Source organism: Cucurbita pepo, chromosome LG08, assembly GCF_002806865.2.
Source record: "Cucurbita pepo subsp. pepo cultivar mu-cu-16 chromosome LG08, ASM280686v2, whole genome shotgun sequence".
Classification (NCBI taxonomy): domain Eukaryota; kingdom Viridiplantae; phylum Streptophyta; class Magnoliopsida; order Cucurbitales; family Cucurbitaceae; genus Cucurbita; species Cucurbita pepo.
This window is the reverse complement of record NC_036645.1, coordinates 2,356,428-2,368,580: the sequence shown is the minus strand read 5'-3', so window position 1 is coordinate 2,368,580 and position 12,153 is coordinate 2,356,428. Positions and strand designations below refer to the sequence as shown.

General features: G+C 35.2%; 2 protein-coding genes across 6 annotated transcripts; both read left to right on the top strand.

Moving 5' to 3' along the window:
* The first annotated feature begins 303 nt into the window (after positions 1-303).
* Positions 304-1,306, top strand: LOC111800920 (glycine-rich cell wall structural protein 1). The gene is made up of 2 exons (XM_023684839.1): positions 304-515; positions 747-1,306. Exons 1-2 carry the CDS (start codon positions 322-324, stop codon positions 1,171-1,173), a joined length of 621 nt encoding a protein of 206 aa, XP_023540607.1. The 5' UTR covers positions 304-321; the 3' UTR covers positions 1,174-1,306.
* Positions 1,307-3,429: 2,123 nt separating this feature from the next.
* On the top strand, positions 3,430-11,688 carry LOC111800982. 5 transcript variants are annotated; one of them, XM_023684927.1, is made up of 11 exons: positions 3,430-3,541; positions 3,833-3,925; positions 4,179-4,310; positions 4,420-4,509; positions 5,324-5,473; positions 6,150-7,723; positions 7,922-8,835; positions 9,036-9,252; positions 9,399-9,562; positions 9,825-9,899; positions 11,033-11,688. In XM_023684927.1, the coding sequence occupies exons 1-7, from the start codon at positions 3,479-3,481 to the stop codon at positions 8,814-8,816; spliced, it is 2,997 nt and encodes a 998-aa protein (XP_023540695.1). In that variant the 5' UTR covers positions 3,430-3,478; the 3' UTR covers positions 8,817-8,835; positions 9,036-9,252; positions 9,399-9,562; positions 9,825-9,899; positions 11,033-11,688. The 5 variants fall into 5 exon arrangements, with proteins under 5 accessions (XP_023540695.1, XP_023540693.1, XP_023540696.1 ...); XM_023684925.1 differs by having other exon boundaries at positions 9,036-9,278; XM_023684928.1 differs by having other exon boundaries at positions 9,036-9,562; positions 11,033-11,268; positions 11,346-11,688.
* The last annotated feature ends 465 nt before the right edge of the window (positions 11,689-12,153 follow it).

Below are 12,153 nucleotides of genomic sequence, written 5' to 3'. Positions count from 1 at the left end.
TTAAAATAGAAAAAATGGTGACGGAACAGACGTATTCCGGGCATGCAAAGGAATCAACATGCCGGCGTTCCACCTCCATAAATATTTCTCGTATTTCAAAACGACTTCAACCAACTTTCTGCTAACAAAATTTAAAAATTTCTCTTTCCCAGAATGACATTGTCACAGTGCAATTAAATTTAATTGCTATTTACTCCTCCACAACTTGACTTTGCCTTTGCATTTACGCCCTCCAACTGTTTCTTTTCCCATTTTCCACCCTATATAAACCCCTCCCCACTGCTCCATGCAAATTCAGGGATACAGAGTGAGAGAGAGATAATGGAGAAGCTCTTTGCAATGCTCTTCCTGGCTGTTGTTGCGGCGGCGCGTAATGTTCCCGGTGCTGAGCAGGGGCAGTTCGTTGACGCCGTTGAAGTCAAGGCGGCGGAGTTGCCCACGGCGGGTGGTGATGCTGGTCGTGATGAGAAGACTTTTATCTATGGCGGAGTTGGTGGATTTGCTGGCATGGGCGGGTACGTATTCTTAGATGAACACGATTCTCCATAATAATATGATATTGAGTGTAAGCTCTCGTAACTTTGCTTTGGGCTTTCAAAAATGGCTGGTAGACAGTATTATTTGATTATAAACCCACAATTATTCTCTTATAAAATTATTATTAAATTAATATATAACAAATTTTATCTAATTTTGAAAATTCATTTCTTTTAATTTTTAAAATTTTGAAATCCATAATTGAACAGGTATGCAGGGTTGGGTATGCCGATGCTGGGTGGCTCTGCTGGGATCGGAAAATTTGGTGGGATTGGAGGTTTCGCCGGAATTGGTAACCCGGGTGGCCTCGGCGGTATGGGCGGCGGAGGAGGAGGTGGAGGTGGTGGAATAGGTGGTGTGGCTGGGCATGGACTTGGAGGAGCTGGCGGAATAGGTGGTCTAGCTGGGCATGGACTGGGTGGAGCTGGCGGAATAGGTGGTATAGCTGGGCATGGACTTGACGGAGGTGGCGGAATCGGTGGTATACCTGGACATGGACTTGGAGGAGCTGATGGAGTCGGAGGATCCGGCGGCGGTGACAGTGGGAACGGTGGAACTGGCGGAATCGGCGGAGCAGGCGGCAGTGGAGACGGCGGAGCAGGCGGCGTTCCAGTTGGTGGCTCTGTTCGGCCATAAATTAATGTTAAAATGTTAATTTCCACGTGTATTACCGTGGTAGCGTTTTGATTGTGTTTGTAAAAACTTTGCTGATTTGGATGACTGCATGCATTCCACGTGTTTTTTTATAAATAAATATTTCTTTTCCCTATTTGACTTTCATTATATTTAGGAAAGATCTATAATTTCTCCAATTTTAATTTTTTTTTTTAAATCTAACCAATTAGTTTGGCTAGATTTTTAATTTATATATTAAGAACGTTTTTAAAAATTAAGGTTATTAATAAAAATTTGAAAATTAAAATTAAATTTTTAACCATATTTTAAAAATAAATTATTAATAATTTTCATCCCATTATAAATGTATTTTTAAAATTTTGTTCAAAATTTAACTGAAAAAAATTCAAAAGTCAATGTAACAAAATTATTTTGTATTTTTAAATAAATTTTTATATTTTTATTAACTTTTAACCTTCTAATTTTCCCTTTTCCTTGCTTAAGATTGAAATTACTGTCATTTAAATATTATAGAAAAATTAAAATTAATTAAATCATTTTAAAAAAATTATTAATTATTTATAATTAGGATAAATTAATTAAAAAAACCATTTTACTTATAAAACCATTTATAAATATAATTACACTTTAGTTTAATCTGAAAATAGTTTTTTATCCAAAATCTCAATCATTCCGACTACAAAGGTTTTGTTTTAAAACCTAGTTTAATTTTGAGACGTAATAAGTAGGTGCATTCATATTATAATCGTAACTTTAACTTTTTGATTGAATATTATATTCGTAATTTTGATTTCTATAACCTTCTGAATTTGGGAGAGTAATTTATACCTTATTCACTCAACTACGCTCATATGACAACAACAAAATATTTAAGTGTATTTTTTTAGATTTTTAAAAAGTTAAAAGTTATTAATAAAATTGGAAAGGTAAGAATATTATTTTAATATTTTTTAGATTTGTTAGAATATTTTTTTAAATAAATTATTAATATTTTCAATTCAAATTAACTCTAATTATATTTTGAAACTTTTATATTATGGAAATTTATTAAATAAAACTTTAAACTCATAATTATATTATTTTAATTTTTTATTAATTATTTATAATTAAGATAAATAAATAATAATAAAAATATTGAAAATTTATTTTATCCAACAACTAATATTTTTAGAGATATAATTAAAATATTTAAGGATGTTTTTTAGATTTTTAAAAAGTTAAAAGTTATTAATGAAAATTGGGAAGGTAAGAATATTATTTTAATATATATTTTTTAAGTTTGTTAGGATAATTTAATAATGTTAAAATATTTTTAGAAAAAATAAAATACAAGATATATTTTTTTTATTAATTTAATTTAACCATTTTCATTTAAAAAAATAAAATGGATTGAAAATTATATAATAAAATTATTTTATATTTTTAAATTATTTTTATATATTGTTTAATGAAAATTTGAAATTTTAATATATGTAGTTATTATTTTGAAGTTTTAAATAACTTATTTATTTTGGTGTTATGTTTATTAAAAATAAATGAGAGACCTAACCTAAATAAACTAACAATTAGTAAACAATTTGAAATAAATACACATAATTTGTCTTAAATTTATTATATTGTTGATTAATTTTATCAAAATTTATCCCTTACCAGTGATTTTTTTTATGTTTAGAATGCTCTTAAAACGAAGGATTACCTTCCATTACAGTACATAATAATCTATTAATAATGTTCTTGAAATTGTCCATTTCTAACTATGTTAACGGTAATGGTCAAAGTGTGCTGCTAATAGTTATTATCCGGATCATTACGTATGGTCGTCAGCCTCGTAGTTAAAAAACGTGTATGGTACAAAGAAGTTTCTACCCCTTAAGGAATGATTCGTTTATCTCTCAAACCGAAGTGAGATTTCACGATCTACCTCTCTTGGGACCCATATCGTTGTTGATACACTGCCCGTGTCAAAGCATTCATTATAAAGTTGTGGAAACCAATCCACCTCTCTTGGTAGTCCAGCATCCTCGCTGTCACAACGTCCGGAGTCAAAGCATTTCTTATAAAATTGTGGAAACTAATCCACTCCTCTTACTAGCCCAACATCCTCGCTGTCACACTATAGGAGTCTAATTTGTAAGTTAATATAATTTTTAAAATTTAAAATAATTTTTAAGCTTATTCGCTCGAGTTGGGGCAAAGATGAAAATAAGGTCATATAAAACCACTAATCTTCTTTACTAAAATTGAAGGCGGGAAAGCTTCAAATACCAAGTGTTAGATAGAGGGAGCCAGGGAGAGCAAGCGAGCGATGGAGGGAAGTAGGTCAAACAGCGATTTGCAGAGCATTATCGATGCCATTTCGTCCTCCGATGTAAGAGCTATTTTATTAATTTCATCTCATTTCCTTATCTTCTGACTTTCAAATGATGAATTTAAGTTGAATTCGATCATACTTTGATTGTTAATTAAGACTTGCGAACTGTGATCGAGTATGCAAGGAATTGTAGATATTCAGAATTGTTCGTACATTTGCAATGTTTTATTCATTTTCTGGACGAATTCTTTTACTATTCTCTCGAGCATTGTTCAATTTCTGCCATTAGATTTCGGTGAAGGGAAGATACTTCCTTCCAGTGGCTAATTGCTAACTTATGTTTTACAGGTCGTCGAGAGTCGTATTCAGCTGCTCAAGAAACTGGAGGATTTGGATTTATCTTGTAAATCAGAGTTGATTTCACTAGTCGAAAGCCTTACAGTATCCGCTCTGCGATTCTTTTCATTTTTAATGCTTTGTCTTTCGTCGGTGATACTATTTGAATACGAGGCATCGGCATTTAACTTTCACAGCTGCATGTAATTAGCAGTTAATTAAAGCTTCACGCAATCTTTGATCTGGTTTTTCTTAATTTTATTACTACCGAGTTTTTATTAGACTAAAACATTTATTGAAAAACTTGCTATATCTTTCTCTTCCGAGTAAATGTTTGTATACCTTGACGGAGAGATTGATATTTTGGGAGGATTTTACCTGTTTGGATGTGACGCAATGCTTGTTGAACAGAACGATACTACTAGTGGCTGTAAAACGTATAGAGGACAAAGCCGATTGTCTAGCACAGTTTCTCACACTCGAAGTTAAGGTAAACATTTTTGTTATCTGCTACACGAAGCATTTTTCGCTCTGTATATAAGTTAATATACGAGTTGATAACCTTCTACGATATCTAATAGTGCTGTATTTTTCTTCAGGCAAGTGTCTGGTGTAGAAAGCATCTAAAGATGACGCTTATGTCAATCCAGGAGTCACAGGAAGAAGAGCATTCCAACCTGTTTTTTCAGGTAGTAAACATTAGTTGATGTACATCTTATGCTGGCCAAGTAGATTTTTGGTGAATACACTCCCGCACACACTTAATTGATGCTCTTCCATCAACTTAAATCAATTTTATATTAGATTACGATATTTAGTCGGGGTCTTTTGGAATTTAGATTCGAAACATCATGTAGTTTTAAGATTATCGATAACTATAAAATATTTCTAGCTCTACTCCATGTTTAGATTAATTGTTTCTTTTGGATAAACACTCTTTATCAACAAATTATTTACCTAAAACTATCTCTTCACCTGAATTTGAAACAATTTTGAAACGGATCTTTATTCTAATATTTGTTTTCCCAAAAATCTAACATAAATATGTCAAAGATCTCCTATTCGGGCTATGAAAATGAAGTCCGTTGTGTGATATGCAATCATCGACATTGATAGTCGTCATCTCATATCCATTATTTCTTTCTTGAATAACCAGTGGTGTCCGTGAATTTCTGTACCAGTTATAAAACTAACTAGCCGTCTTGATTATGTCAAGTAAATTTCTTTTTTCAAATTGAGCCAGTTGATAGAATATAAAGTTTCCCATGGCACTCTTGTGAGCTATACCTGGGACCAATACATTTCTTTCTCCTTAACGCTTTGTGCCATTTCCATGGTTTCTTCTTTGATGTTTTTCCTTTTCAAGTTTGTGCTGGCTTCAGTATAAATAGTGTTTTATTTTCAGTTATTTTCTTGTTAGGAGTGGAACTATTGTGTTTTCGACTATATTGTTTCATTACACTCCAGCAGATTTGTTCTCTGACATTAAGTTTCTTTGTGCAGCTTCTTTTGGATGCAGTGAAATTTTCTGCTGCCAGTTTTTCAGCTTTGGCAAGATATCCTCTTTCGGAAGATAAGGCGTTGATGAATACGGTTGAGAATTTCATACTGGAACAGCTGAATTTAATGAATGAATCGGTTTCCGAAATTCAGGTTCTAACAGCTTGCACAATAAATTAATTTGTTGCTAAGAAGCTGAATGGTTAGCTCTTCCAGATTTTCTTTATTTTCTTTTCCTGAGTTCTTGCTNAATTAATTTGTTGCTAAGAAGCTGAATGGTTTGCTCTTCCAGATTTTCTTTATTTTCTTTTCCTGAGTTCTTGCTATCAAACTCAGGAAAAAAATTGTACTTTGAAGGTCAATTTTAGAGGAACAATATTGTCAACATCCAGGAATTGTGTGATTGGCAAGAAAACTATTGTACAAGCCTCTTCAAACTGCTTTGATAAAGTCACCTAATCAAACTGGAGGCTAGTAACCTCAATACCACTGCTTAGATGAATTATAAACCCACGAAGAGGCTAAAAGTATTATCAACTCACCTTATCTTGGCTGAAATCTGGGAAGATGCTGCGAGTAACACTTCTAGGATTCTTGTTTCTATAATTTATTTGTTCTTTTCTCTTTTCTCTCATAATCAAATCTGATTTTTAAAAAATGGATACATTTGATGTTGGGGTAAAATATCGTAAGTTTCCATTGTTTATTCTCTCTTTGCGATTGTATTCTGGCTTGAGTCAGGTGTGATCCTCGTTGCTTGTTTAGTCTAAAAGATGTTTAATTACTTCTCCTTCATCTGACATCATGGCTACTTTGTTTCTCTTTGTAGAGGATTCGTGAATTTGGCCCAGAAATATTGAAAGCTGTGCAGATGGTCATTGATGCGATGATAAAATTTTGCGAAGTTCACTCTCAAGCCCTAGATCGAGAGTTCTCTGGTGAAGACTTTGATTTAACCAGCAGTGCTGTTAACCATGTCATCAACGTGCATAAGTATATAATTGAGAAATTATGCGAACTGGGCACCATTGCTGCCAAAGGTGGTGGAGGATTGGTGACAATTCTCAACGTGTCATGGAAAGGAGTGTTTACCTTGCTTCAACTTGGGAATGGGGTGTTAGCATCAAAGGTGAACATAGCAGGCATTATTCTAAATCTAGTTTCACTTGTTATGGAGCCTCTGAAATGTGCAGCAGCCACTTGGTCTTCTGTAACTAATGAAGCTGTCTCTGCAAGTGAAGCCAGACGGATATTTCTTCCAGTTAAATTTTTCTTGATTAATGCTGTGAAAATATCATGCCTCTATCCTTGCCAGGCATATCTAGTACATAAGGAGATTATTCTTTGTGTTCTTACGATCTCGACATATAAAGTTTCGCTAAGCAATGAAAAGTTACTGGGAACTGTAGCTGAAGCAATCGCTGAACTTTTGGAGACAACGTGCTTGGATTTGGTCAAGTGTATTCTAAATACCACCGATCTAAAACAAGACCTGAAACTTGGGATTATGGATTTGTTATTCACGAGTGAAAGGTGTTCTCATCCAGATGGAGATCCCAGCAATTGTTTTAGGATTGATCCAATGTATGGAATTTTTAACACTAATTGTGAAGACATGAAGGATGCCAAAACCTTATTGCTTGGTCGCATTAATTTTCTACTTAATCTGCTGAGGCATTCTTTCGATCTCAGTGATGATACAAAACTACTGATCACGACAAAACTCGATGGGCTCTTGGACATTTTAGTTCAAGAAGATGTATATGCATCAGTTCTTCTCCTGCAAGTTCCTTTCTTGTATTTCTCTGGAAAAACTACAGAGCTAAAATGGCAGCCTCTGTTCTCTTCTCTGGTGCATGCATTGAAGACTTTCATGGTTGCAGTCTCCTCGAGCTGTGCTTGGCTGGAACTGCAATCCTTCTTACTTGACAATCTCTTGCATCCTCATTTTCTTTGCTGGGACATTGTTATGGAACTGTGGTGTTTTATGCTGCGCTATGCAGATGATGGGCTGGTGAATGGTGTCATCTCTAATCTTTTTTCAGTAATGAAGTTTTTGGCATCATCAGAACTAGTTCTTGTTCACAGTTCTGCATTGAGAAAAATGGCTAGGTGTATAACGATGCTACTTACATATGGTGCACATTCTAAACTAAATGAGATTTCTGAGTCTATTTTTATTCAGGACAAATCTCGGTCATCGACAGTGATATGGGCTGCCTTGATCTTGGAAGGCTTTCCCCTCAACTTACTCTCTGAGAAGATTAAAAATATTGTTATTCAGAGTATGATTCACGATTACTTGAATTTCATTGGGAGTTTTGACGAGACTTCAATGTTAGCTCTCTCTTCTAGGGTAATTGGGCTGCCAGTATTTTCTGCATCTACTACAATCCAATCCATGTAAGTATTTGTATTTTACCTCGTTAAGGAAACTTCATGCTTTTTCCAACTCTCCACACTCCTTAAAGCCTCTCCAGACTTAAATTTTCAGAAGTATACCGTTTTGTTTTTTTATCACTTCAGCAGGCGATCATGTGACTAATTTTCTTGTTGTTTCTATTTGCAATTGTGTAATTTGGATGGTATAATGTTCCACAGCAAGTTAAGCACCTCTGATATTGATGTGAGAACGTTGAAGTTCTTACTTGCTCTTCTCCGTAGCTACAAGCTTTCTGGAGTCGAAAAGGTGAAGGGATTCTGCAGAAAACTAATATCTGAAACATTGGTGATCATCTCGTGCATGAAACATCTTTATGCATCTAATGAGATGGAGGAGGTCATCTTGGAACTGGAAAAGCTTTTTATCTCAGGACCAACGGCCTCAGATGCTCTGTTATATGAATGCAAATCAGGTTTGGTTCCTTTCTTGGCAGGACTTGCACACATTAAAATGATAGAAACCAATGATAATGCAAAAAGCTGTGCTGTGTGGGAGTTATATCATATGTTATTTAAAGAGCGGCATTGGGCATTTATACATTTGGGGCTAACAGCTTTTGGATATTTTGCCGCACGTACTTCTTGTGATGAGCTGTGGAGGTTTGTGCCACAGAATGCAGCTCTTTCCTACGATTTAGAATCAGGAAAACATGTAAATGAAGAAGGGTTTATGTTAGAGTTTAAAATATTTCTTGAGAAGGAAATGGCTCTCCTCACAGTAACACCGAGCGCAGAGCAGCTAGCACTGCTTATGAAAGAAGGGCTACTGTTAAAAGATAAGTTCAATACGTTACTAAAATCATGTGGAAAGGGTATCGAATGTAAGAGCATGGAGATTGACGAAGGACCATCTAGCAGGAAAAGAAAGCTTCCTGAGGGGATCAGCAAGGGAATGGAATTGCTAAAGAATGGATTAAAGTTTATGCGCCAGGGTCTCTCACTGTTGGAGGCAAATCATGTCGATTCCAGAGAACTTCATAACAAGCTTTTGAGTCACTTTTCTGGTCTTGAAGATGAAATAGATCGTCTAGACAGCCAGGGTGGGGTTTATTAAGTCAACCTCAATTCCAAAGGTACACTATTCTTATGAATAGAATTGTTTGTACTTGTCAGCATGTATAAATAAATGTATTTTGTACTACTACATCGCTTTTATTTTTATTTACTTTTAATGAGGTAGGGGGATATCTTAAACATGGCCGTGTAATCGTGGCTTCAAATAAATGGAGAAGTTTAAATTCTATTTTCAAATTGTTAATGCCTTCTTTTTCAGACCCAGAAAAATCCAAGAGTATGGCTTGCGTCAGTGATTTATGTTCGTGCTATCCTTCTATTGCAGAATGAACCGAATGCCAGTTTCCATTGTGTTCATCAGTCTTAACATAATGAACCGTATTGATTCGAGCTTCTGTGGTGAGGCCGAGAAGTAGACTGCCTTATAGCTTTCTTTGGTGCCAAGGTCTCAGAAAGGTTTTTTGCTACTCGTCTCGGTAATCATCTCTCCAAAAGTTGCTAGGTTCGTTCACGATTGATGTTGGTTACAAATCATTTCTCTTTTAAGATCACTCGAACTTTCTATGAGAATTATTTCTGCACCGAAACCATTGATGGCATTTCACTGCATGGGCCATTTCAGGCACTAGAATTAGTAGAGCACTTGTCGACTGTAGCAAAGCTTGGGAGAAAGTAGAAACGAATTATAGGATTTCTTGCACGTGTTGCATTTCTGTGCAGAAATTGAGGCGTCAATCCAGTATTAATGATAAGGCAACTGTGACGGACACCATCTTGTATTCTGAGGTGTAATATCAAATCCCCTATTCCCCTTGAATTTAGTTTATCTCCGAGTGTTTCCCAAGTTGATTGATATAAATTATATTACCAAACTCTGAAAATGGTAAAGGTAGTTTCTATAGAAGTGATCAATAACCGTTTACCTGAGCACCACTAAACCGTCGGTATTTGTTTATTTATTTTCTTTTTTCTTTTTGAAAAAATCTGGAATAAAGTAAACTATGTTGTATGTTTGATGATTGAGACTTCGTCTTTTGCTTGCCCACAGCTTTCAAACCTGAAAATGTCATCGGAGATCTCGAAGATTTTTAGCAGGTGGTTTCAGTGGACCCAATCAGTACAGGTATTCTGAAATTGTTGGGTTTTTATATTCAAAGCATGGGTATAGTTAATCGATAATCGTCTCTAATATCTAGTATTTCTCGGATCCCAAGGGCAGCACTTTCGTAATATTCTAATGTAGGAACTTAGATAAAATAAATAGTTGAAATTAGAATTTGGTAGATGATAAAATAAATAGTTGAAATTAGAATTTGGTAGATAATTCTTAATGATAATCTCTTTATTTAATTTTTTTTTTTTCACTTTTTAGAAACGCTTTTGACGTCTTAATAAAAAGTTGTTATTTTATTTTAAAATTTTGGTTGACTATAATTTTATAAACTATTTCAATGAAAGATTACAAGATGACTAGAAAGAAATCACTATCAAAGAGTCACTGAACAATTATATTATATTTTGAGTGTGCTTACATGAGCACTAGCATGTGGTAAATTATTGTGCTTAGTACCACTCTGATAAAAGTTTATAGTTGCCGTGAAGTATTTCGCGACTACTGGCCTTGCAGTGAAGTATTTTCGTGATAATTAAATTACACTGCCATGGGGCTAACTTGAATACCCTGTCATTAGGATTTTCATCATTTTCCTAGAGAAAGATCTTAGAAAACACGCGCCGCGTCTCTGCTAGTGGGTCTGCATCCATTTTCCTCTTCCAGATGTGCGATATGTAGAATATGTGTCGAATTAATGGAGGAGCATGTAATCCTCTCTTGATTTGTTTACGAGAATATCAAGAAAAAGACAAAATAGGGTTTCTCTCTTGATTTGTTTACGAGAATTTCAAGAAAAAGACAAAATAGGGTTTTCCTGATATGTGAGTTCTAAGTTTTCAAAACCATTTCTTTTAACTCAGTCTACCACATATCTATCAACACAATATATGGATAGTGAACGTGATTATCAACACATTAAATGTCTATAAAGCTTGAGNAGTCTACTACATATTTATCAACACAATATATGGATCGTGAACGTGATTATCAACACATTAAATGTCTATAAAGCTTGAGCTAGAGTGCCATCATTTACACAAGCATTTTCCTGTTTCCACTCTTCATGAAGATCCTCATTAGCATTCTGGTGCTCATTTTCTTCCCATTTTTCACTGTTTTCATGTCATTATTACCTCCTCCAGATCAACTGTATGGCATAGAATACGAAGTCCGTGTGATCAATGGCTTCACAAACAACTCCTCACTGCCTCTGGTGATATGGTGCGCATCCGAAGACAGTGATATCGGCGGGCGTGCGCTACAGGAGCACGATGATTTCAGTTGGCTCGTCAAGACCAACTTCTGGATTACTACTACCTCGCAATTCTCATGCACTGTCAAATTGGACCACACAAGGAAGAGTTTCGATGCATTCAAGGTACCAAGAGATATTTACCGCTGTAGTGCTTTCAGGAAATGCTCTTGGTTGGTTATGGAAGATGGATTCTATTTCAGTGACGACGAAGTAAACTGGAGGAAGGAGTTCTCGTGGTAAATCCATTCCTCACCAGACCCAGCTAAGTTCACTCAACTCTGTTCTACTTCTCTACTAGTTTTTACTTTTACTGTCATGGTTTTGGCCTAGCGTAGTTGAGGAATGGATTACTATTTTGAGTTATATAAATGCGAGCGTAGCAAAGCAATTAGAATACCTCGATTATCTTAGCGCAACATCATCTAGTAAAATTCCCTTTTTTCTTTGTTTCTTTTTTAATGATTTGGGTAGATCAAGTCTGTCTATATTACCGGTGTACCGTGTACTTTTTGAGTTTATTAATAATAAGTAATGTTTGTTCAATTATCCTGTGGCTTATAATGGTCCGTAATTGCCTTTATTCGGTACTCTGCTTTTTGGATACTCTTGATCCTACAGACAGAGGAAACAGAGTGAGAATATATAATAAGAAGAAACTAATTTAGTTTCAGAGTCATCAAGTTTCTTAGATAGTCAGCCGTCCTTACTTAATCAAGCTACTTTATTAGCATTAGCTAGCCCTTCCAATTTTCAAAATTTTAGGAATAAAGCCGCAGCCATTAGACAAGTCCCGTAGTTTTTATAGGCTCAACCTTTTAGCCACAGCCAAACTTGTGGAGCAATGTTTGAGGATAAAAGAATTGCTAGGGGAGAGGAAGGAGGCTGCTAGGAGCAAAGAGAAGAGATAGCCATTGATTCTATGCTTCTCTGATTTTGTTCACAGGGACATATGGCAGGCAGCAGTAGTAACAAAAACTTGGACGGGTAATTCCTGCTAGGAACCCCCAC